This window comes from Mustela erminea, chromosome 1, assembly GCF_009829155.1.
Source record: "Mustela erminea isolate mMusErm1 chromosome 1, mMusErm1.Pri, whole genome shotgun sequence".
Lineage (NCBI taxonomy): Eukaryota > Metazoa > Chordata > Mammalia > Carnivora > Mustelidae > Mustela > Mustela erminea.
This window is the reverse complement of record NC_045614.1, coordinates 71,355,679-71,382,077: the sequence shown is the minus strand read 5'-3', so window position 1 is coordinate 71,382,077 and position 26,399 is coordinate 71,355,679. Positions and strand designations below refer to the sequence as shown.

Sequence of the window (26,399 nt, the reverse complement as noted above, 5' to 3'; positions counted from 1 at the left end):
CAGAGAACCACTGCCCTAACTGATGAGAAAAGACATCTAAGAGGAAACAGCTCTGTTATCTTCTCCCACACCTCACAACTGACTTGACACACCGGTGAGTCACAGCTCTGTGGCCATGGTATCCCCTGGGTTACGCTCCTATAAACAAACAAGGAAACCCAAAAAGGACACCACGCATGGAGCAGGGCTCCTGATCTGTGCCTTCCACCGACCTCTCAGCCAGTTTGGCCAGGCTCACAGACCCCTTCTTAGAAGACAGGGTTGAAAACACAACATAAAGTACAGACGACTCGGAGGAAACCGACTTATATTGCAATGCAGCTATGAAAACTTGCAGAAAGTCTGTGATAGAAGAGCTTATCAATGCATTAAATAACAAGATCGACCAGCACATCTTACAACGAAGGTAATTTCAGAGCCGTGACGAGTAGAGGTATTTCAAACCATCTCCACCGCAGCAGGACATGAAAATCTTCATTTCTAGCGGTGATGAAGCCACAGGGCCTGCTGATACCACCGTGCTTTGTTTTCTGGGTTCACCATGAAAGGAAACACTGCATTTCAGTTAGAAATCAGTGAAAATAAAGACGCCATGTCATTTCTTTACAAGTTCACAGAATCCCCAATTTCCCTCTACAGACTCTTCAGGGGTCCTAGGACCTCCATTTGAAAGCCATGCTGAGGAGCCTGCTCTATTTAAGAGTTTCCCCCTGATCATTTATTTAATCCACAGTTAGCAAATACCCGCTTTGCTCTAAGCACAAGTAACACAGAAGAAAAATACAAAATTAACGTAAGACTTGGGGGCAACCATGCCTTAAGAACTAGCAGAGTTTCCGCTCAGCTTCCTCTAATTTTGGCATAATTTTGTTATCCACGGCCAAATGCATAACCAAAACAGAGTGCACAAACAGAAATGAGCCACAGCGTCTGCTCGAGTCTACTGTCTGCAAGTATTTCAGAAGCTGGAGGTCAGTGCTATGGAAGAAATACAGGAGCCCTCCATGCTTCCACTTCCTCGATAACCAAACCAGCCCTGCCCAGACTGCAGACACTGCATAGGGAAGAAAGGAGCAATTCATGTGAAAGTTCTCCGAGAATACTGAAGTCCTGCCGGTGTATGGTTCCTGTTATACCGTGACTATAAGCGATTCACCCGTGCAGGGACCCAGGAGCCTCCCACAGCAGAAATGGCCATGCAGGGTCCCGCAGAATCACAGGAGGATCTCTTAAGGAAGAAGAAGTAACACACGGGGATTTGGGGGGAGGAAAGAACCAAACCAAACAAAACCAAACAAAACAAACAAAACCACAAAAGAAAAACAAACAAAGAAAACCTGTCCTGCTCTGAATTCTACCATGAAGCAGTCTGAAGGAACCAAAGACAGAACTTGCCAAGGACGTGACTCTGGACACAGTTTTCTATCCAACACCACATCTCTTGGTATAACAGATACCGTGAGTCAACAAAAGGGACCAGCAAAGAGCTTCCTATTCACTGCCAGACACGTCAGAAAGTCTAAAGCTCCACTGGGAACACTGGTACAAGTCTAATATGCTTCATATTTGCCCAGGTGTGGATTATTCTATTTTTATTCCAACTGAAACTGATTACCTGCCGTGTTCATACACCTGATTTGTCTCAGGTATAAACACAAAGGTCAGTCTAAACAAAATTCCCTTCTCATTGATATCTAAGAGAGAAAATGAGAAAATAGCCCAAGATACATTCTAAAAGAGAAGTTTGTAGTTCCATCTTGTTTATTATAAATGATTTCCCAAATTCAAGAACACCGGAGATCACTCTGTATTGAGACAATAATTACAGAAAACTTATGGGCGTTAGAAGCTGGTTTTGAACCAAGTTACCATCAAGTAGAAGCAGGATTGCTATACTTTTTCTTTTTAAAGGTGATACAATGATACACAGGTATGTAAATGATCTCACTGCCAAAGTGACATCACTAACTCAGACAAGGTTAAAGTTAACTTGAATTTTAAAGTCAGAGGTGTCAAGACAATGGAGAGCTGTGTCTGTCCTACCAACCTCATTGGGCTGTGTTGAATTTCTAAAGCGTAAAATGATTTCTACAAAGGCGCCTCTTGAATGAATATTAGAAACATCATAAGCATGTGATTTTTTAAAAAACTATCACATGTTTTCCAAATCTGCAATATCGGGTTTCACACCCTTGTAACCACACATTGCCGGGGGCGGCGGGGGGGGGGGGGGGGGGGGGGGGGGGGGGGCGGGGGCGGCGGGGGGGGGGGGGGGGCGGGGACCCACCTGGTATACTGTTCACCCTATCAGGTATCAACTCTGCAGCCCCAGAGCATGACAGGTTTGTCGTTGGAGCAGCCTTTGGATTTTTCTGAATAACCAGCTTAGTGGGCTCTCACACAGAAATCGTTAGTCTTGGAAAACCAAGTTCACAGATACAGAGAATACATTGATAGTTGCCAGAGGCAGAGCTGGGAGTTGCGGGGGGGTGGGCAGGGAAAACAGGTTAAGGGGGTCAACAGGTAAAAACTTCCAGCTATGGGGCACCTGTGTGGCTCAGTGGGTTAAATCTCTGCCTTCAGCTCAGGTCATGATCTCAGGGTCCTGGGATCAAGCCCCATATTGGGGGTCTCTGCTCTGCGGGGAGCCTGCTTCCCCTCTCTGCCTGCTGCTTTGCCTACTTGTGATCTCTGGCTGTCAAATAAATAAATAAAATCTTTAAAAAAAAAAAACTTCCAGGGGCGCCTGGGTGGCTCAGTGGGTTAAGCTTCTGCCTTCAGCTCAGGTCATGATCCCGGCGTCCCGGGATGGAGCCCCACATCCAGACCCTCTGCTCAGCAGGGAGCCTGCTTCCCCCCACTCTCTCTCTCTCTCTGCCTGCCTCTCTGCCTACTTGTGATCTCTGTCTGTCAAATAAATAAAATCTTAAAAACAAAAAACAAAAAAACAACTTCCAGTTATAATATATTTATAAAATAAATATGTCACAGGAATGTAATGCACAGCATGATGACCACAGTAATAATACTGTATTGCATGTTTGAAATTGCTAAGAGAGTAGATCTTAAAAGTTCTCACTATGAGAAAAAAAAGTGTTTTTTCTAACTATGTATGGGGACAGATGTTAACAAGACAAAGATTCATTCATTCATTTTGCAGTGTAGACAAATATTGTTGTACAATATTGTGTTGTGTACAAAATTGTGTTGTACACCTGAAATTAATATAATGTTATATGTCAATTATACCCCAATTTAAAAATTAAAAAAAAGAAAGATAATGCTCAACCTTGGTATACATGTCTTGCTATATCATATAAATAATGCTACGTAGCCAAGATGTGCCCAGTGACTTTGGTTTAAATGCAAACTCCTTCCCAGGGAGAGTTTCCACGGACTCACATGGTATTTTGGTAAAAGGCGGGAAATGGGAGTATTTTCAAATTCTTCTGTACAGTTAAGAGAAAACCGGTTCAAATGAAAATTCGTACCTGGTCCCCACCACCCTAAAATTTCTACTCAGAACACTCAATATCAAGGCCTTGTGTGTGGCTAAACCCTAGAGCCACATTGCTCAGCACACCCTACCACAAACGGCAAGCCATAAGACCTGCTAACCAGCATGAGGTCCCACGTGGGGCCATGGCTAAGGACACCGGCCATCACAGTGCTGTCACCAGATGAAAGGGAACTACTCAAAAAAGGAAAAAAAAAAAAAAAAAAAAAAGAAAGGGAACTACTCACGGAAGTACTTCAGCGTCTCTTCGATTTGCTCGGTTGTGAGGTCAATGTTGGCATCTGGAGAAATGAGGGGTGTATGGAGCCAGTCGTCGTGGTCATAACCGTAGATGGTGTCGGCTCTTAACTTATAATGGGGCAGCTGCTCCTCCAGCAGGCTGATGATCTCGACTTCCGGAAGATCGGTGCTGTTGCACACGTCTACAGAGAAAAAGACAGGGAAATGAGAGCCCAGATCTGGCTCTGGCCTTGAGGCTGCTAACCACCAGCATCATGGCCCCAACAGGTGTCTTCGCCTACTTACCCAAAGCAGGGTGAGGCCAGATTTGGCCACCTCAGGGGCCTTCTTCCAATTTAAATTCCACTCTCAAAATGTACAAGACCTACCTGAGACAGTTCCTATACTGTTTTTAGCAGCTCACTTTCTTCAAAGTGAAGCCACAACTCTTAGGCTTTCTGGGCTCAGTCAGTCTTCCCGACCCTTTCTCGGATCATTCTCTTTCAAACACTCTACCTGTAAGCCAAACCTGCTACAGTTTCACCAATATGTCTAACTGCTGCCTGCTACTCTTACCACTCAAACCATCCCCCATCTGGGATTTTTGCCTTCATTTAATTCACTCAACTGTTCATCCACCTGTATTTTTTTCCATTCATCCATCCTAATATACCCTGAGTCTCAGAGACACAGGAGATGCACCAGTCAACACAACTGTCATGGTCCTGCTTTTGCAATGCTTGTGTTCTTGTGGTGCTTCCAACCATTAAAGCAACAGGTGCCCCTCCTTTGAGGCAGAGGCTAGATCTTCCCGGATATGTTGGTGTTTTGAACACTTCAAGAAGAATTAACCTCTCTCCTCCCTTCCATATTCCTACAGTGTTTTGTTAGATATTCTGCTAGGTTCTGTCTTCTGGATATTTTAGTATCCAATCTGTCCCCTGGGAGATGGCCAATTTCCACCACTGGTTTTTCTCAATCCACCACCTGTACCCCTCCTAGGTCCTGGCCCAGACTGTGCTCAAGGGGTGCACCGCAATGCCTGTGAAGGTCCTTCGATCCCTACAAAGCCCATTAAAGAGGCCTTGTAATTAAACAGTAAACACAACAACACAGCCAGTATACCCAGGACAAGACCAGTCTTCCTCAACTTCTCTACCGCGAGGAAGAATGAATTAAATAAATGCTAATAGGTGAGCCTTGATTATCTCTTGATTATCTCTCAACTAATCCTGACATCAGTGACCATACTGGCCCAGTTCGCAGAGAATATTCGTGACCCATGACAGCAAACGGCAGATGCGAGCAGTGGTAGCCTTGTGACCCCACAAAGAAACCAGAGCACCCATGGTGCTCACGGCTGGACAAGAGAGTTACCTTGGTCTTTCCTCCTAGATCGGGCTCTCTGCTCAGCGGGGAGCCTGCTGCCCTCTCTCTGCCTACTTGTGATCTCTCTCTGTCAAATAAATAAATAAAATCTTAAAAAAAAAAAAAAGACTACAATCAAAGCAATTCTTAAGAGTTTACTGCACAATGTTCTTGCCTTGAAGTAGTAAACAGAGGCAGCGGCCTGGGTCAAGGTGGAGGGCAGAACATGGGACTCCACCTCCCATCCCCCTCCAAAGTGCAGGAAGGGGCAGGAGAAAATCCTCTGGAGATACACGAAACCACACAAGGTCAAGGTGAAGTAAGGAAGAGATGCTGACAAGAGATCACTCTTAGGAGTCATTCTTAGGACATGGAAGGTGGCATCAAAGGAAAGGAGAGAGGCCCAGCCTGAACACAAAGGAAATGAGTGGCACAAAGAGTGGGAGCAAAGCAAGCTGGAAAGGGGAGGCGGAAGGAGCAGGAAGGGCCCGGGGCAGGGCCTTGAGATTCACGGGGGAACCAAGGCCAGCAGAGCAAGGAAGATCAGTCCCTTTGCTGCTCTTGGGGCTGAACCAAAGCAAAGGTGGCAGCACGGCATGGCTACGGGGCCATTCACACTGGAGGACAATATGGAGCCTCCTGTGCCCACAACAACGGCTATCCCAGAGACTCTGTTCTTCCTGTTTAAGGCCACAGGACAGGCAAAAAATATACAGAATCACAGGTCAAGGAAGCGTTTGGTGACCCAGTGTCACCCTCTAGGCAAGAGCCCTCACAAAGCACCTGTCAGACTCCCTCCACCTCCTACCACCCCCCCCACACCCCACCCTGTCTTGCTCAGTTCATTATGCAAAGCTTTACCACAGAACATTTCAACTCAGGAAGTCAGTATGGTTTTCCAAGCACTGAGGAAAGAGAAGAAAATAAGTACAAAGTGAAGACATGTAGAATTTTCCTTGGAGCTTTAGGGACTGGAGGGAGACAACATCCGAACACTCGGATTCTTGGCTTCATGTGGGAAATGTCACTGCAAGCGCTCTTGGCATTTCAGCCAGCTGAAAACCAGACCAGAGCTGCTCTGCCACTTAGCAAAGGTCTGCCGCGAACAGAAGGGGCCTCCTCCCTGAGGCCAGTGCCAACAGCCCAAGCTCAAGACCGATGTCTCCTACTTCTTCTCACCTCCTGCCAACAACAAAATGCCACTCAAGAGGCTCAAGTAGGGTACGTAACTAAGCAAGTATTTCCACCCCTCATAATCAAGTGAAGAGTAGGTTCTCACAAAGCTCATCTTGGGGAGAGGCTTCATGGTTTTAAAAATGGCGGCCTTGCAGCTGAGGGGACACAGGGTCAAGGAGGGCTGACACCTGACTGGCAGCCTCTTGTAACTGAACACAGATGGGCTCCAGTGCCAGCCTATGCCGAGGAGACCAGGCAGGGGACCGACACATTCCTGCATGACTCACCCTCCCAACAGCGTAGGGTCTTCTGGTGTCACTGCTCTGGGTGCTAGGGAAGGCAACTATCTAAAACAGAAGAAGGGACTTCTGAGCATGTTGGCAGCTGCTCGGACTGAGGCTTGACCTGCCTTTCTACACTTCCAGGACTGAAGGTCAACTTATTTACAGTGCAGGTCTTGATGTCCAGGAGAGGTTGTTTCCCTCAGAGCACATGATGACTGGTGAGATAAAGTATCAAAAGGTGAGACTATGCCAAAATGCCTCTTTTAAAAAAACAAAAAACAAAAAACAAAAAAATCAGATGCCTGCATGGCTCAGTTGGTTAAGCAACTGCCTTTGGCTCAGGTCATGATCCTGGAGTCCCAGGGTCGAGTCCCGCATAGGGCTCTCAGCTCTGCGGGGAGTCTCCTTCTCCCTCTGATCTTCTCCCCTCTCATGCTCTCTCTCTCTCTCAAATAAATAAAATATTTAAAAACAAACAAACAAACAAATAATTCTGTGTATTTTATTTTGCCATAACATGACCAGCCATATACACATAGCAAGTTTTCGGCCGCCTGGAAGGTCCAGAGAATCAGAGCACAGGGAAGAACTGCAGAGACCCAGGGAGCATTCCTTGAACTTGGCGGCAGGGTGAAGAGGGGAACACCACATCTGCCCCACGGAGAAGACAAACTCAAGGCCTGAGGTTGGGTACACATAGCAGGAGAGCCTTCTAGAATTCTCCAGGAATGCCTGCAGTGTTGCAGGCCCCCAGCCAGCTGCGTGCAGGGCACTCTCTGAACCTGCCATCAACCTAGGACAGAGAATATCTGCTCTGATCAACAGAGGAGGAAGCAGAGATTCACAGGGGCTGTGGAATATCTTGTTGGTCAAGGCCATGCAGCTAAGTGGCAGCTCCTGCATGAGAAGCCTCAGCTGTCTGACCAAAAGCTGTGCCCCTCCCTCGGCCACCAGCAGTCTGTCCCTCCCAGGCGGGTACACAAGAAATGCTGGGGAACTCCCAGGATATTCCGATCAGGAAGTTTTTGCTCTAAGCAGGGAGATGACTTCATAAGCATGACAGGGATGTGCAGTTAAGCACACTGACCAATGAGGGAGGCATCAGAGTGATTTTCCCTTAGAGCCCAGGAAGCGGAGTGGAGAAGTGAAGGAACTTGTCTACAGAACCAGGGAGGGTCAGAGGCGCAAGAAGGATGGCCCTACCCCCCCTCTCCTGGGGCTTACTCAAGCTGACAAGGTCAAAGAACACTTGTTAGCCCAGCCTGGAGGGAAAGACCCCTTTATACTCTTGACTGTCATCATTTCTGCACAGCTCCAACTCACATTATTATTTTTTTAAGATTTTATGTATTTATCTGAGAGAGAGAACATGGGCAGGCATGGGGTACAAAGGGGGAGGGAGAGAGAGAAGCAGACTCCCGGCTGAGTCTAAAGCCCAATGACATGTGGCTTGATCTCAGGACCCCAAGACTGTGACCTGAGCCGAAACCAAGAACTGGATGCTTATTGCACTGATGGGTATTTATCCCAAAGACACACATGTAGTGAAAAGAAGGGCCATATGTATCCCAATGTTCATAGCAGCAATGTCACAATAGCCAAACTGTGTAAAGAGCCGAGATGCCCTTCAATGGACAAAGGGATAAAGAATATATGGTCCATATGTTATGCCTCCATCAGAAAGGATGAATACCCAACTTTTGTATCAACATGGACGGGACTAGAGGAGATTATGCTGAGTGAAATAAGTCAAGCAGAGAGTCAGTTATCACATGGTTTCACTTACTTGTGGAGCATAAGGAATAACATGGAGGACATTAGGAGAAGGAAAGGAAAAGTGAAGGGGGGAAATCTGAGGGGGAGATGAAGCATGAGAGACTGTGGACACCAAGAAACAAAGTGAGGGTTTTGGAAGTGGGGGGGAATGGGTGAGCCTGGTGGTGGGTACTAAGGAGGGCACATACTGCGTGGAGTACTGGGTGTGGTGCATAAACAATGAATCTTGGAACACTGAAAAATTAAATTAAATTAAAAAAAAAAAAAGAATTGGATGCTTAACCAACTAAGCTACCCAGGCGGCCCCCAACTCACATTATTAAGAAGCTATATAAATGCGTTCTCAGATAAACCTCAAATAAAGGGCATCAGCCTGTAGACTGAACTTAGACCCCAACAGGTCCCTGGCTTTTGGGAGATGTGCAGCAACCACACAGTCCGGAACCACCAACATCCAGCCTGTCAAACCATCAGAAGGCCAGGCTCACTCAGGGCGGATCTCCCCCTTCCCCAGTTACTACAACGGCCCCAAGGTTGCTGGCCACACTGCTACTAGGGCCATCTGAGGAAAGGTGCTTTTTAAAAACATGGTACCGCCCTGCTTTAAAAACCTCCCAGCTACGTTTCGGCCCACGCCTTCCTAAAACAGAAGCTGTCGGAAGAGAGATTTCCCAATATCCAATTTCAGCCTCTTCCTTTTGGTAATGGAGTTCCCAAGGTGTGGTTGGGCACATGGCCACCAGGCTAAAAACTACATTTCCCATCTTTCCTTGCAGCAAGGTAAGTCCCCATGCCTGGTTCACAAACTATAAAGAGAGCTTCCAAGCCATGTTCTCCAGCAGTCCGTGCAGAGAGGGGATGGAGCTGAAATGATCTTCAGCCACACAAAGAAGAGCAAGGCCAGAGCAACCCTGGGGGCCTGGGACCACCTGGTTGAGCCCAGCCTTCACCTGGAACTTTGAGGAGGGAAAGACAGGTCTACCTTGTGGAAGGCACTATTGCCTTGGTGTCCGTAAAAACAGCCTCTCTTATCACGTGCAGACTCTGCTATTTTATCCAGTACCTCTTCAGTTAAGCCACGCCAACTTCTCACCATTTGCTAAGCATACTTTTTCCACAAATGTTGGTTTTTACACCAGCTGTCCTTGTTGCCCAGAATGCCCTTCGCTGCCCAGCAAACTCCCATCTCAAAATACCACTCAAATGTCACCTTGTATTTCAAGCTTGCCTTGACTTGTGTCCTGTGGCTAGGTACAGAGTACACTGATGATTTCACTACAACGTGATCAGTGTTTTCTACAGCCCCTTCTCGACTAGCGTGAGCCCCTCAGGGGAAGAACTGAGTTCCCGCCTTTGTCCAGCTGGGCAACAAACTGTAAGAGCCCAGTGAGTGTTGGGTAAACAATGGGGACAAGGGCAAGGGAAAAACCCAGCAGTGGGTGGCAGGGCTGTCTGTCAGCCTTGCATCCTGGACGGACCAAAGCCCAGCATTCAGCATGGGGGAGGCAGGGCCATCTAGTGCCAATTGTTTTCAGGCCCCTCCGGGCATCCGGCATTGCTGCAGTTTTCATTCAGCATGGGGGACTTTGGAGGTAAGTCCTACCGGGGAAGAAAATGTCCCCTCAATCACTCAGCAAACACAGATCGGATCCAATGCCCCCTATTCTTACCATACCACTCTGGGGGGCAAAACATAATGGGTCTCCTCAACAGTTCAGGGCTATAATCCCTCCTAGGTTTTCTCCAAGGCATAAGGTTTGGAGTAGGTTCCTCCTACCCAAGGATGAAGGCTACATTTAGGACTGGCTGGGAGGTAAGACAGGGTGCTGAAGGTCGGGGGGCATGGGGGCACTATGTCCACTTGACACCTGCCTTGAGTAGATCCTCATTCCCACAGAAGGGCTGGAAGGGGACCTCTCTGATACACAGGTGACATGCCAGCTTCATGGAACTTGCCAGGTGCCTGAGATAATGCTTAATGTTTTACAGCAGAGGCGGCAGCTCTAAATCAGTGCCTGACATTTAAAGATCAGGGAGGCTCATGTAAAAACACAGATCCCTGGCCTCTCAGAAGAAATCAGCATATCCAGGACCGTGCAGTTACACACTGAGTGGTGGCCATCCCCAGATGGGGTGTGGGTGTCTCCCTCGGGGTCTCTGGGCCTCCCTGCCTGCACGCCGAAGCTGGAGGGCTCTGGGCCCGGGAGAATGGGGAACTGCAAAGATGGAGGGGAGAAGCCTCCCAAACACTAACCCAGGCTCCAGGAGATCCTGGGGCAACAACAGGGGGAGGAAAAGGAACAAAAGGAGAGAGGGGACAGCGCTGGATAAAGAGGAGGCCTTCCTGAGAAGAAATGCTAAATCAGGAGAGAGGGGAACAAGGGAACGGGGTCAAGTCAGGGAAGAGACAGACTGGGAGGCGAGCCAGCAGCAAGACTGCCACCTGCCGGAAGGTGCGTGGGGGCCAGGTCCAGGAGGAGTGCTGTTGGAGAACTCAGGGGAGGGGACCCCAAGCCTGGCTCTGTCCCCAACTTCTCCCAGTCACCCCAGCAACTGCCATCTCGTCCATCTGGAGCTCAGTTTCTGCATGCAAAGAACAAAGGTGTGCGGCTGCAGAAAAGCTCGATTCCAGCCCTACCCGCGCTGGGCCAAGGGCTGTGTGTAGAGCATACCCTGCTCCACCCAGGGGGCGCCCGCAGCCCCGGACATGCTGATTCCTTCTGAGAGGAACCTGCATTTTTACATGAGATCTCTTGATTTTTGTTAATGTCAGGCACTCACTTAGAATTCTGTAAACAACCGAGAGCCACATTAAACATGCGTGTGCCTCCTGTTTGTGCTCAGGGATTTCCAAAGCTAGTGTCTCACTCTGGGCCTAGAGAGGATGCTCTAGACTACGATAAAGGTAACAATCAAAGAAAAAGCAGAGGAACCTGAACTCAACAAAACTGGCCATATTCTGAAAGCCCGTCTATCTTCTACTTTTTCCTCCCCTACCCCAACCCATTCCAGTTCTCTGCCCAACACGTGTCCACTTAGCCACAAGGGTGGTAGCTGAGGAACGTGACCCCAGGCCTATGCTTGAGGAGGTTCTGGAGAGGTGGTAAGCCTCCAATCAACCACTATGCTTGGCAGAGACAGTAAAACCCTCAGCAGTGTTTTAAAGACTACATAAGACACGACCCTTCTCCTTCTCAGCCACTTGCAAATCACTTGTACAAACTTAGAAACAATTCATTTTTCTTGACATTACTAAGATGAAAGGGCACAGATGCAAAGACTTACACAGGGGCCATCCTGGTGCTAGAGACACACGTGGTATTTTGTAACTCGTGTCTTTCTAGAACATTCCTACTATAGGGTCACACGGTTCAGAATTTCTCCTCAGCATCTTCAGGGAACTCAGGGTTAGTAGTCATGTTCTACATCACAAAAGCTGTAATTTCACAAACTGCAAAAGGACCATTAGAGCTAAAAATTACTGGCTCAACTGCCTCACATAACGGAAAAAAGACTGTACTCAGAGAGGCTGAGGTGGTAGCCAAATGTCTGGGAGCAACCAGCGACAGACCCGATGTGGAGCAGGTGCTCAGCCTGCTCCACAGCCCACCACGTGAGAGGCCTCAGAAAGGGACATCTTGGATGCTGATCTGTCTTCCCCGCTGTTTATACCACACCCTACCTTGGTAATCTGTAAGCGCTCAACAAACGTTTGCTGAATGATGCAACGCACATAGTACCTATTCCTGAATTTCATCTACTCTCATGAACCAGCAGGCAGTGCAAGGGGAGAATTAAGAACATATTTTACAGACAAGGAAACCAAAGTCTCAGAGATTATGTGAGGAGCCCAAGTGACTCCGCTAGCAAGGGGCTGAGCTGGACCCCGCACCCTAGCCCATCTCCCCACAACCCTAACTGACACATAGCTCACTCCTCGTCTGGTGGGTCCTGGCGAGGATCCTCCAGGGAAGGAATGTACAAGAAAGCACTTCCCTTCCTTTATTGATCCGTGCTGAGGAACCCCCAGGAACTGTACGTGAGGGTGGCATTGCCAATAGGCGGGCTTCTCTCTGAAGGGTCTTCAGATGGTTCCTGAGGCTCTACTCCAGACCTCCTATACCAGGATCTAGATGGTGTGACCCAGGAACTGGCTTTTATGTCAAGCCCTCCAAGGGGTCTTGCACACCGAGAGTTGATACCTAGCCCCTGGTAGTGTTCATTAACTGAATCTGGTTTCTTTAAAATAAAATGAATTGGTAAGACATGTGGCTCAATATTCAAACAGTACACAAGGGCCAGGAGGTCTCTCCACTGGCTCCATCTCGCCCCACTCCACCCTACCCTATGTGCACACAAGACCCTTCTCAGACTCCTCCTGAGAACCAGTGTGCACTCCCCATGAGCCTGTCCTCACCCTCCCCTTCACCTTACACAGGAGAAAAGGCCCCACAAGGTGCAGGGCTGTAGGCGGACCAGACATGAAGCCCTGCTGTCCACCCATGGCACCTCAGCTCATGTTCCAGCCCCAAAGGGACAGGCCCCAGTCCTCCCTCCCCTCCTATTCTGCCCCACCCCACTGAGGGTCAACTCCCTTGCTGGGAGCAGCACAAGTGATCCCCGGGAGGGGCAGGGCCACACAGAGAAAACCTCATGGACACAGAAAGAAGAGGCCAACTATAGGAAGGAAAACCTACACGGGGGAGTTCTCAGCAATGGCTGTGACCCTACCTACCATAGACGCAAGTCTTCCTAAGAAAAAGGATAAACAATGACACAGAGTGGACTCCACGGAGACCTGGTGTCAGGTTCCCAGCTATCGCATAATCACATGAACACCAGCTTGGAGGACACCTACCCCCACCAGGAGCACAGCAGCAGAGACGGCCCATTGGTCAGACGGCCATGTTCACACGCAGAATTGCTGACGTGACGCTACAGAGCAGTCCTGTGCACCCGACCGTGACACCATACACCCCGACAGGCCAGGGTGTTGTGCAAGAACAGAGGGCAAGAAGAGGCAAGGCACAGCAAAGGAGGTGGATCCTGCTACGGGGGATCCCCAGTGGCAAAACCAAATCCAGCTTTTCTGAAAGAGCGCCCCCAAGTGGGCTTTGCATAGAAATTGACAAAAGCAAATGATGTCACACTGCGGACTGGATTGATTCTTATACCGAGACATACAGCTTGAACTGTACAGAAATTTATCTTACAAGGAAAAAGTACTGTGTATAAATTCAGCCCATGGTTAAACCTGCACACACACCAAAAATCGGGAGTGTTCCTCCCTCTTAGAATAATTTGTTTTAGTGGGAGAGAAACAGAAAAAAATACTTTGGTCTTCTAATTTCCTTGATCATTTCTCTTAAAAGTGTGTATTTTATAATTACTAAATCACCAGGGGGGAAGTAATTTTACACAAAAATAGCCATGGTCAGGGTGATAACTGCAATTAAAATACTCCCAGCTGAATTAGTGTTTAGACAGATGGAGCTGGTATAAATTGGAACAACACTGGCAGTAAACAGTTTGACAGCATGTTTGGAGAACCAAAAATGACCCTCAAGCCAGTACTCTCACTTATAGGATCAAATCTAAGAAAGGAATCCAAAAAAATCTAGCATGCCAAATACATAAGCATGTTTACAGTGCATTGGATGAAAACATGGCTAACCGGTTTCCTCCAGAGTTAAACACAGAACTAACTTAGGATCCAACAATTCCAAATCTGGGGGGCACCTGGGTGGCTCAGTCAGTCAGGCTTCTGCCTACGGCTCAGGTCACGATCCCAGGGTCCTGGGATTGAGCCCCACATAGGGCTCCCTGTGTAATGAAGAAGCTGCTTCTCCCTCAGCCCCTCCCACCACCCGTTCTGTTTCTCTCTCTCTTTCTCTCTCTCTCTCTCTCTAATAAATAAAAAAATAAATAATCTTTTTTAAAAAATTCTCACTCTGGATATATGTCCAGAAGCAACTGCAGGGACTCGAAAAGGTGTTTGTATACCCACAATCACAACAGCTAAATGGCAGAAGCAACCTAAGCGGTCACAGATGAATGAATGGACATCAAAACGTGGTCTATAAACACAGGGGGCTATCATTCAGCCCTAAGTAGGAAGGAAATTCCGCCACAAGCTACACCATGGATGAACCTTGAAGACCTCAGATGAGGTGAAATGAACCAGTCAGAAAACGGCAAACACTGCATGCTTCCTCTTCTATGAGGAACCTAGAGTAGCAAATGCATGGAAACAGAAAGTCGAATTGATGGCTATGGGGACATAAGGCTGGAGGGAGGGGTACAGGGGACTTAAAGGATACAGAGTCTCGCTGGGGAAAATGACAAAGTTCTGGAGATGGATGAAGGCAGTACTAGCTTAACCCTGAAGGTACTTAATGCTACAGAACTGTATACTTAAAAATAGCTAAAACGTTAAGTTTTATGTTATGTGTATTTTACCACTATTTTATTTTTTAAAAGAAATGAAAGATGGTCACTGCGTTAGGGATTTCCTTTTCTCAGACTGGAAACCTGGGGACCTTGGCCCCTCAGGGACAAGAAAGGATACACGTGGAACAGAAGTTGAAAAACATGGGAGGGAAAAACATGGATGGTGGCTAACACCAGGAGGGAAGGGAAGAGAGGAGATGGCGGGGCTAGGCTGAGCAAGGACGCCCATTTGTCTGGGCTTCCCCAAGGGCAGCCCCAGTTCATGCCTGTTCTCCCAGTGTAAGTATTAGTATCACTCTGTCATACTCAAAGGTGTCCCTTCCAGAAAACAGTATGGCAACTCCTCGGTAAGTTAAACACAGAATCACCATATGACCCTACAATTAATTCCACTCCTGGGTTGATACTCAAAAGGACTGAAGGTGTGTATTCAAACTAAATCTTGTACACAAACATCCACAGCAACACTCTTCCCCAGGGCCAAAAAGTGGAAACAATGTATTGTTTACATTCCCAACAACAGTGCACGAGGGTCCCCTCTCCTCCACATCCTCACCAACATGTGTTGTCTCTTGTCTTTTCCATAGGAGCCATTCTAATAGCTGGGGGAGGGAGGGGTGATACCTCACTATGGTTTTGGTTTGCATTTCCCTGATGACTGCTGATGCTGAGCACCTTTCCATGCACCTGCTGGCTGTTGGCCTTTATTCCTTAATAATATCCAACCTCTTTTCACAAACATATTGGCCTTTTGCTTTTACAGGATGCTCGTATGTATTTTTTCTTGCTTATCTCTCTTTAATATTGTTATACACACTTCTGTGTATATTAAGCTTTATATTAATTCCCTATCAAATACAGAGCAACTGTTCCTGCCACCTGCCCCGCCTTCCCCCCACTGGCCATGCAGCCCTACTCGTGTTTCCTGGGTTTTCCCACACAGCCTTGTGTGCTGCAATAGGACTTTATAGCAGGAGCTCCTATGTTGGTGTTAAGCAGGGAAGCCCTCTTATACTGCACAGGCAGGAGTCCTTTCGGCACTCTTTTAAAGAAGTTTAAAGTAAGCACTGCACGTAGGGCTCCATCCCCCAGGAGGTGCAGCCCAGCCTTTCAGGGGGATTCCTCGCAGAGGCTGCCCTTCCTCCTATGCCCACGTCCATGAGAGCTGCAGGGCTCAGAGCCCCCACCTCTGCACGGCTCCCAGCCTTTGCCCTGAACGGTTCCCACAGTCTCACATTATCTCTCCGTGCACCGTGGGTGCTTTGTACTTTTTAGTGTTCTGGCTACAAAGTCGCTCAACTCCTGTTATTTCTGGCTGGTGATTCCGAAGAACATGTGAGCTTTTCAGGAACAGAAGCATCGAGTTCCAGCAAGAATCCCCGTCTCAGGCTTAATTTTTTAAATCGCCACAATGATCCCTCCTTTTCTTTACAGTTCTAGCCTCTGCATCCAGCTTTTGGATGGCCTTGCCCGTCTCGAGATGATTAAAATATCCAGAAATGTTTCCTTCTACCACCTTTCTGGCTTCTTTCTTGACGTTCATTCTCTTTGGGCCATGTGGATTTTACTGGGTGTGAGAGCAATGTAGGAATTCAGCTGTATTTTTTTTTTTTAAGATTTTATTTATTTATTTGACAGACAGAGATCACAAGTAGGCAGAGAGGCAGGCAGAGAGAGAGGAGGAAACAGGCTCCCTGCTGAACAGAGAGCCCGATGTGGGGCTCGCCTAGGACTCTGGGATCATGACCTGAGCCGAAGGCAGAGGCTTTAACCCACTGAGCCACCCAGGCGCCCCACCAGCTGTACTTTTTATAATGATAATAAACAACAGTAATAAGAAGGTGGAGTACTACCACCACTATGTAAACCCTACCAGGTGAAGCCCCTGCTCAGGAGTTATCTTTCAGTCACTAGGAGGTAAACATCTATTTTTCTGCTTCTCCATAGCAAAGAAAAGACAGCTTATCAGACTTCACCTCACCCATCTCCCTCTCCCCCCTTGACTCCTGTTTGCTTTAATTTGTGGGTTCAGATCCAGTCTCCTGTTTTAAAAAGATTAACTTTTTACACTAACACTTGCTTTCTGTTTCCCAGAAACATCTATACCCAGTCTTTATGGTTAGCCTCTCTAAAGCTTTCAAGACAGCTTTGAAAAGCTGCTACCCTGAAAAACCGCTGAGCAGCTTCCAGAGTTCAAGGCCCACATCCTCCCCAGGTCCTCTCCTTCCCAAAGTTAAGTTTTTATGATGGGATGAAAGCCAATTCATGTCCAAGGTTAAACACTGAGATCAACGGTCAGATGCCAGATCAGGACAAGTTTATTTTATTAACAGAACACAATTTTTTAAAATCATAATGCATACCGTGTCTCGACCACTGAATGCAGTCCACTGCTTTATTGTTCATCTAAATGATTTCCTAGGCAGGAAATTCTGTTTAGAGGCAAACAATGACCACTTTTTCAAAACATAAAGTGAGATCATCTGGATATTAAAAGACTACAAACTCATCCCCCAAACCATTACCATAACCCAACCATAAGCGGTTAAGCAAAATAGGTAAAACCAATAAAACCCGAGCGTGAAATGATTCCACGTTCCCTGAACCACGTCTCAAAACAAGTACAAAATTACAAACGGCGACTCCTTCAAAGCAAAATTCAAGCAAAGAGAAAAAAAGGTATGATAAAGGACAAATGTTAAAGCTATGTCCTCAGCTGATGTAGTTCTGATGCCCAGGTTCTCAGGGGCAGTTAAAGTACTGGTTGTGCACCTGCAGAGCATGATGACCACTCAAGAAGATTCCTGGCTCCGGGGATGCCTGGGTGGCTCAGTGGGTTAAGCATCAGCCTTCAACTCAGGACATGGTGCCAGGTCCTGGGATCAAGTCCCATATCTGGCTCCTTGCTCAGCAGGGAGCCTGCTTCTCCCGCTGCCTGTAGCTTCCCCTGCTTGTGTGTTTCCTCCCTCTCTCTCTCTCTCTCTCATTCTTTCTCTCTCTTTCCCTCCCCCCATGATAAATACATAAATTCTTAAAAAAAAAAAAAAAAGAAGAAGAAAAAGATGATGATGAAGATGATTCCTTGCTTTGCTCTCCAAGGCCAGAGCTGAGCCTGTTAGGGCCAAGAAACCAGGGTAGCAGATTCCAAGAGGTGACCCTCCAAAAGCTCATTAAAAATTCAGCCACACTGGATATCCAAGATCTATAAAGAACTCCTCAAACTCAACACTCAAAAAGGGGGGGGGGGCAGATAATCACGTCAAAAAATGGTCAGAAGACATGAACAGACACTTCTCCAAAGAAGATATACAAATGGCTAACAGACACATGAAAAAATGTTCATCATCATTAGCCATCAGGGAGATTCAAATCAAAACCACACTGAGATACCACCTTACACCAATTAGAACAGCCAAAAATAACAAGATAGTAAACAATGTGTATTGGAAAGGATGTGGAGAAAGGGGAACCCTCTTACACTGTTGGTGGGAACACAAGTGGGTGCAGCCACTTTGGAGAACAGTGTGGAGATTCCTTAAGAAATTAAAAACAGAGCTTCCCTACAACCCTGCAATTGCACTACTGGGTTATTTACCCCAAAGATACATATGTAGTGGAAAGAAGGGCCATCTGTACCCCAATGTTCATAGCAGCAATGGCCACAGTTGCCAACTGTGGAAAGAGCCAAGATGCCCTTCAACAGACAAATGGATAAAAAAGACGTGGTGCATATATACAATGGAGTATTATGCCTCCATCAAATGATGAATACCCAACTTTTCTATCAACATGGATGGGACTGGAAGAAATAAGTCAAGCAGAGAGAGTCAATTATCATATGGTTTCACTTCGTTGTGGAGTATAAGAAATAACACGGAGGACACTGGGAGAAGGAGAGGAGAAAGGAGTTGGGGGAAATCAGAGAAGGAGATGAACCATGAGAGACTGTGGGCTCTGAGAAACAAACTGAGGGTTTTGGGGTGGGGGGGTTGGGTGAGCCTGGTGGTGGGTATTATGGAGGGCACGTATTGCATGGAACACTGGGTTTGGTGCATAAACAATGAATCTTGGAATACTGGAAAAAAATAAATAAATAAAATTTTTTTAAAAATTCAGCCACACTGGAGGGAGGTGTGTGGATGGAAGTGGATTGGGGGTGACAGCTAAAGAGTCTGGAGTTTCTTTTGGGGGTGATGAAACTGTTCTAAAATTGATTTGTGGTAACAATTGCACAACCCTGTGAACAAACTAGAGGCCATAAAACTATAGACTTTAAATGAGTGAATTATATCTCAATGCAGTGGCCACACACATAAAAACGTAACCACAAGAGATGGGGAAGTAGGGTCGGTGAGCACACCTACTACCCTTACTTAGGCCCACCTCAAAGTCCTTCACCAAAAATGCTGTTCCTGAAAGATAAACTGGAATCCACCAGAAAGGTTAAATCGCTTCCCTATCATCCTTGGAAAGACCAAGTATCTTCTCATACCCTTTCCAGACATTTCCATGGAGAACAGATTAAGCAAAACGAGGTTTCGTACGTAGAGACAAGAAGCTTTGGCTGCCTAGAAAATTCACTGACAAAGAACCAGTTTACAGCTTGACCATGCTGCATGGTGAGTAGAGTATTACTGGACTCCCCAGTAGCCTCCCAACAAAGGCTATTCCTCTTACTGTTAGGTTGACATCCAGAGAGAAATGAGGGCTTGAACGTCTGCACTAGGAGTCCACCAACCACGATCCACAGTCAAATCCAACCCTGGCCTGTTTTCATAAATAAGGATTTTACCGAAACCCAGCTATACACCTATTCCTTAAGATACTGTCTGCGGCTGCTTTCAGCTATGACAACAGAGGCCAGTCGTTGCGACACAGGTCATGTGATCCACAAGCTTGAAATTTTACCCTCTGATCTTTAGGGGAAAGGTCTGCCAACCGATATTCTAAGCTACTGGGGAGATCGTGGACTCCCTATGGCTTCCTGAAGGCCACTGAATGACCTCAGCCATTCGAGGATCTTCTAAAAATCTGGCTGTTCATCTTATTCACAATTCTTCCTTCACTATCTACCTTGGTTTTGGTGCACTGTGAACAAAACACCACTCTGCAGTTCTGTGACTGAATGGGGCCACAGAACTTGCCTCGGCCAGTCTGAAATGCCAGCCAGAGACTCTGCTGCACGTGCAGCCAGAGACTCTGAATATGCTGGCTGAGTCTGTCCATGTAAGCCTTGTCCTCTGCCAGGAGAAGGGGATGGATGGCCAAAGACAGCCGGGGCCCCTTCAGCCCAAATCCTCCAATGAGAGCTAAGGAGGGCAGACCTGAACTGAAGCCCGAGCCATCCTCAGGTGACTGAAGACCACAATCTAGGAATAAACATCACAGTAGCCACTGTGGATCTGGGAGTGGTGTGTCACCCAGCAAAACCTGACTAATATATACTCAGTTTGAAATGACGTAACATATAATGACTGAGAGCTGGAAGAAAAAAGTTGCCCGCATGGCACTGAAATCACACCACCACCAGGACCTCCTAAACAGCAGCCTAAGCAGGAAAGACACCGTCACACTTGGCTTTCCTAATACCCTCCCTCTTCTCATAAATTGCAAAAAACAGTCTCTGGAATGAACTCCAGCAAACAGCGGATGGGGATCAATTAGAATAAAGGTAGAAAGAACAAGACAGAGGAAGGCATGGAGGGATGTTGGGAGATTTGTTTTGTTCTACACAACTGAAGCCGTCTGCCTTCCTGTGGGATTCTCTGGACAATTAACCTCCTCTTTCCTTCAACCACTTTCGGAAGTTGCCAACCCCAGGGTACGGGTTAAGCGGTCACTCCTGCTGCTGGTGCTTCTCTCGCCCACTAGATGGTGCTGCATGCACACCTGGGTGGGCCTAGCACCCCTCCCAGCCTCCTGGTCCCGAAAAGGAGACTGGGCAGCAGGGGACTCGCATTACCTTTTCTCAAACTCAGACTTGTCCCTTCCCATTTTTTACCACCACAAACCCCCACATAAATAGGGAGAAACACCTGAAATGACACTGAGCAGTGGAGTTCACACCTGCAGTTATGATCATCCGAACGGACTGTTGTCAAGGTTTTTCTTGATACAGAAAAAGAAGTACAATTATATTTATCAGATAAGCTGAAACATGGCAAGTTGGGTTGAAAAGGAGAACAGAATTCCTGTAAGAGAAGGAATGTCAGGGTCGCCATGCCCCACGCTTAGCCCTATCATCATCTTCCCAGCCACTGAGAAGCAAGAAGGAAGGTTCTCCCCCACTGGGCAGGTTCAGTGCGGCCCACACACGTGTTCCAGCACACAGATCAAAATCCAGGAGGGCGGAAGACCTGGAAGATGAGGATTCGAGTCTTGCTCTGAGCTGGTCCACTCGGGGTCTAGAGTTAGTATCCGCATTCTCCGGCTCCTCCAGCCACAGATGGTTCATTTCCTTCCACCTGCCCTTACGCTGGCTCACTTGAGACTCAAGCCACCCTGCTCACACTCACACGTCCGCTCCCTAGTCCCTCCCTAACTGCACGCTCCACCTCTGCCAGCCGAGTCTGGGCCACCTGAAATCTGAAATTCAGACGCCCCCCTCCCTGATCGTGACCAGCCCCTCCAGCCCCCCTCCTCACAGTTCCCCCTCATTTATTCCCACTACACCACCTGGAGACCACCGCCCTGTGATTCCTCCACTTTGCCTTTCTTGGGCCCTTCCCTCCAGCTTGAATCCCACAGCCCTTTGCTTCAACTACCCCACTCACTCCATGGTACTTTCACCCAATTCTGCATGACAACAAGTGTCCACCTTGCCCTGCCTTGTCCCTGGGCTCCCAGAAGCACCAGGGGAAATCAGAAAGCACCATGAGGATAGTGGAAGGCTACAGAAGGCTGAGAACTCCCATGCTGGGAGGGGCCCACGCCCAGCACCCCATCATCTATTCTGAAACAGTGCTAGGGTGGCAGGGGTGGGGGATGAGATAGGCTAGGTAAGGTCTAAAACAGCCTCTCTGCAGGGCAGTAACTCAGGGTAAAACCACCTTCCAGCAGCTTGCCATCACCCACAGGAGGAGTGGCCGGTCTCTGCACACTCTCCCTCCTTCTTCCCTTCTCCCAGTGGTCAGGTTCCCTCCTAAAGACTTCCAGAGCTCACATGCAAACACTCAGTCCTCCCTTCCCACTTAGCTCCATCTGAGAATTCTCTAGACCGACCACACACTGACTGCACACACGGTGTTAAGGACCCGTCGTCCCCTCTCTTGTCTGTTCGCTCACCAGCATGCTCAGCAGCATGGCTGGGAAACACCTTTCCTAATCTTCCTCTTGTAGCCAAACCCCAGCATGTTCCAAATCAGCATAATGGAGCCCCTCCATTATCCCAGGATGTGTCCAGGAACAGAAGAAGGTGCCTGTTACCCGGACACAACGGGCCCCCTTGTGCTAGAAAAGCACTGAAGAACATTAACCCAGCAGGGCCTGTATCCTGCAGTCTCTACCAAAATAGTTCTGGTCGAATGTGACACAACTTCCAGAGTCTGCCCAGCTAGATCCACCCCTGGTGTAAAATTTTTAGAGAAAGAAAAAAGAGGGGTGCCTCAATCGGTTAAGTGTCTGACTCTCGATTTCGGCTCAGGTCCTGATTCCAGGGCTCGAGCCCTGAGTCGGGCTCCACATTCAGTGGCAAGTCTGCTTGAGATTCTCTCTCCCCCTTTCTCTCTGCTCCCACCCCCACGTGCGAGCAAGCGCCGTCGCACCCTCTCTCTAAAAATAAATAAATATTTCTAAAAGAGAATAAAGAAGAAACCATTTCTCTTATATAGAGGGAAGGGCAGGGGGAAAAGGAGGAAGGGAATAGGGAGGGCAGAGGAAGTGGGGACAAAGATGGGAGAAGTAAAAAGAAGGGAGGAAAGAGAAACTGAAAACATAAGTCCTCAGGCTAGTCCTCCGGCAACGGGATGCCCACTGGCCCAGAGCTCGGAGGCAGGCCCCGGTATGACTGCAGTTTAAAAAGCTGGGGCCCTGCAGGCCTTCCCAGAGCCTCGGCCTGACCACGTGTCCCCACACGTGTGTTCACGTGTTTCCCAGGACAGACACCTGTGAAACTTTAAGGCTCAAATCACAAAACACACAATGATCCCTGTTTGCATAAGACACACCCCAGCAGGTGATCCAAAGCCTGACTCCTCACTCCTAGAATTCAAAATCACGCAGTGCGGACGGTGAACTAAGAGATGAGGACGAAGGGCAAGGTCTCTAGCAGATTTCCCACTAAACTGGGCCGCATGGAGGCAGCTTCACCCCAATGGGAATTAAGCAGAGCCGCAAGTAACAACAGTCACCAATCCTTACTGAACACCTTCCTTGCATCGCTGTACCAAGGACTTTACAGGAATCACCATGCTGAGCACCAACACCAAAGGACCCTGAGGTTCTTACTGTCATCCCATTTTAAAGATGCAGAAACAGCTTCGGAGACGAGCTGACATGCCCAAGGTCCCAGAGTAAATGCTGCAGCCGTAAAACACACCCAAAATGTCTCTGCCCCAAAGCCAACATGCTTTAGGCCGAGAACCCCAGGAAGGCACGCTGCTTCTCCCTTGGGAATACTGTCAGAGTCTGTACAGGCTAAAATACGGGGGTGGGTGGACTTCCCACAGGAGCAAGTTCATGGAGCCTTGAGAAAGTATAGTGAGTCAACCTTTATTTCCTCTCAAACCTCATGTATGTCCATTAAGGTTTCAACAGAACTATGTTAGAATAAGCATAAAAAGAGGCTCCTGGGTGGCTCAATTGGTTAAGCCACTGCCTTCATGACTCAGGTTGTGATCCTAGAGTCCTGGGATTAAGTCCCATATCGGGCTTCCCCTGCTCTGCAGAGAGCCTGCTTCTCCCTCTCCTTCTGCCTGCCACTCCCCCTGCTTGTGCTCATTCTCTCTCTCTGTCAAATAAATAAATAAAATCTTAAAAAAAAAAAAAAAAAAGCAGCATAAAAAGAGAGCACCCTGTGTATTCTATTAAATGGAAGGAGGCAGAAGTAAGCAAGGACAGTTCTACCAGCATACCTATTCAGTGAAAACCTAAGGCAACTGAACTTTCTAGAAACCAAGGCAAAAAGAGACCTTCCCTGGCACAAACACCAAAACAAACAAACCCAAAAACAAACAAACAAAAACCCTCATTATCTAATAAAAAGAACCACAACTAAGCAGAAAACAGTTTTAGCAAGAATCCCAAGAGTTCATCAAGAAAATTTTTTTAAGATTTTTTATTTATCTATTTGACAGAGAGAAAGACACAACATGAGTAGGGGGAAGGGCTGAGGGGGAGGGAGAAGTAGGCTCACTACTGAGCCTGCTCTATTCCAGGACCCTGGCATCATGACCAGAGCTGAAGGCAGATGCTTAACCGAGTGAGCCACCGAGGTACCCCAAGTTCATCAAGAAATTTTTGAGACAAATATTCAATAATGTAATTAGGGAAGTATATTTGATCCCAATCACTTCTATAATCAACCAGAGCTTTAAAAAAAGCAAAATCAGAGATCATATGCTGAAAGTCTATGAAGACATTTTAATGGAGGACATTTCCATCACTGTAGAAGGTGCCACTGGGCTCCCTGTTGAGTGTCACTTTTCTAAGTATTTCACAGAAATAGGTCACTTGCTTCACCCCCTCAATAAATCCATCATCCCCATTAGACAGGCAGAGAAACAAATTCTGCCACCCAAGCATTCCAGAAGCCTCCGAGACCCACCCCGAGGTCCCCTCGCAAGGCTTTCCAGTGATGGGAGCCAAATCCCGCCCAGCTTGCCACTCCCCGCAGAGCCTGACCCAGAACAAGGAGAGCAGTAAAGTAACAAAAAAGGAGGAACAAACCGAGCCCCCGCAAAGGAAGGAAGAGGTGAGAGAAGAGCCACAAGTGGGTAAAAGATAAGCACATTTCTGGGAGATGGGTGGGAGCACGCTGACGTCAGAAAGGGCAGAGTACGTCTGGGGCCCAGAAAAAGGGCGAAGTGGGGGGCGCCTGGGTGGCTCAGTGGGTCAAGCCTCTGCCTTTGGCTCAACTCATGATCCCAGGGTCCTGGGATCAAGCCCCACATAGGGCTCCCTGCTCAGCAGGACGCCCGCTGCCTCTCTCTGCCTGCCCTCTCTCTCTCTGCCTCTCTCTCTCTCTCTCTCTCTCTGCCTGCCCCTCTGCCTACTTGTGATCTCTCGCTCTCTATTAAATAAAAAAATAAAATCTTAAAAAAAAAAAAACAAAACCTGGGATCCTCTCAGAGACAGTAAGACAGACAGAAGAGGGGGAAGGGGACCACAAACCAAGGGAGAACGGAAGGGCAACAGGTGAAACAGCTCTGCAACCTGCTGTCCTTCCCCTTGACCCTCCACCCAGCAACCCGGCCTCAGGCAGCCCAGGCCTTTCCTCCGGGCCAAACACACACAGACCAACAGACAGCGATAACAGACAAAGGACAGATGATAAACAGTCGGCATGCAACAGTAACGACACAGGAAGGGACTCACTGAACACCTACTATGTGCCCACAGCATGCTTGGCACCATGCGTGAGGTAACTCGGTGAATCCTCACGCAAGCCCGTGAGGCAGGTACAAGGAGACCTTCTCCACCGTTGGCAAAGGAAGGAAAGCGTAAATTACTATTCTCTTATATGCATGATGGAATTAACTACTCCATGGGCTAAAAACAGAAACTGGTAAAAAGCATTTCTCTCAGATACGGAAAATAAAAATAAAAACTTCTTCTAAGTACTGAGGGGAATGTAAATCGAGACCATCTGCGCTCTTGTTTTCACGCCTCAGTTGGCAAAGCGCGAGGTGTTTGCCAATACCCAGGGTGCAGGGGGGTGCAGGGGGGTGTGGGCCCAGACACCCCCATTTTATCTGCATAAAAATAAAACTGCTCTGGCAACATCCATCAAAACTGAAGTCCCCACTCCAGAAAGTCTCACAAGTGTCTTCATCATATAGTTGCTCAATTATCTGGGAACATCGATATCCCCGGCAGCCTTCATGAACATTGCAAGGGACCCTGAATTAAAACCACCCACTAAGCTACTCCTAACTTCTCAACCCACAGAAATATGTGAGACTATAAATGTTTGCTGTTCTCAATGGCCAAGGTTTGGGGAAGTATGCTGCATAAGTGATACATGAGAATTAAATGCAGGTAGATATAAAACGCAATTAGGACAACATCAAGTACACAGTAAGCGCTCTTTCAATCTTAGCTATGACTGTCAATAATCTTCCTGCCACAGGGCCTTTGCTCATGCTGTCTTCGCTGCTTAGAATGCTCTTCTCCCATCCCCACCATGCAAACTCCTACATACTCTTCAGACTTCTGCTCAAACACTGCTTTCCCATAGAAACCTTCTTGGAAATGCCACTTCAGAAATCCCCTTTATACAATCTTTTATTACCCTCTGGTTCTCCTATGAATATCAAATCTATAGTAATAGTAGTTAAATAGTAATTCATGTGACTATTTTTAAGACATTTTTCCTCTTCTGAAACGTAAAAGAATCTCAACCTGACACACTGCCCTATCCTCTGTACACACAACAGAAACTCAATTATACC

At 47.6% G+C, this 26,399-nt stretch overlaps 1 protein-coding gene across 11 annotated transcripts in view; it reads right to left on the bottom strand.

Annotated features, from left to right (window-relative positions):
* The window catches only part of TRAK1 (trafficking kinesin protein 1), a 117,531-nt gene that overhangs the window by 82,785 nt on the left and 8,347 nt on the right, over nucleotides 1-26,399 (bottom strand). For all 11 annotated transcript variants that reach the window (XR_004279065.1, XM_032313840.1, XM_032313977.1 and 8 more), the window contains exon 2: nucleotides 3,745-3,939. Coding sequence is in view for 9 of the 11 variants with exons in the window: in XM_032313977.1 (XP_032169868.1) it covers nucleotides 3,745-3,939 (195 nt within the window). In the remaining 2 variants the exon portion in view is untranslated. The remainder of the gene's footprint in view (nucleotides 1-3,744; nucleotides 3,940-26,399) is intronic.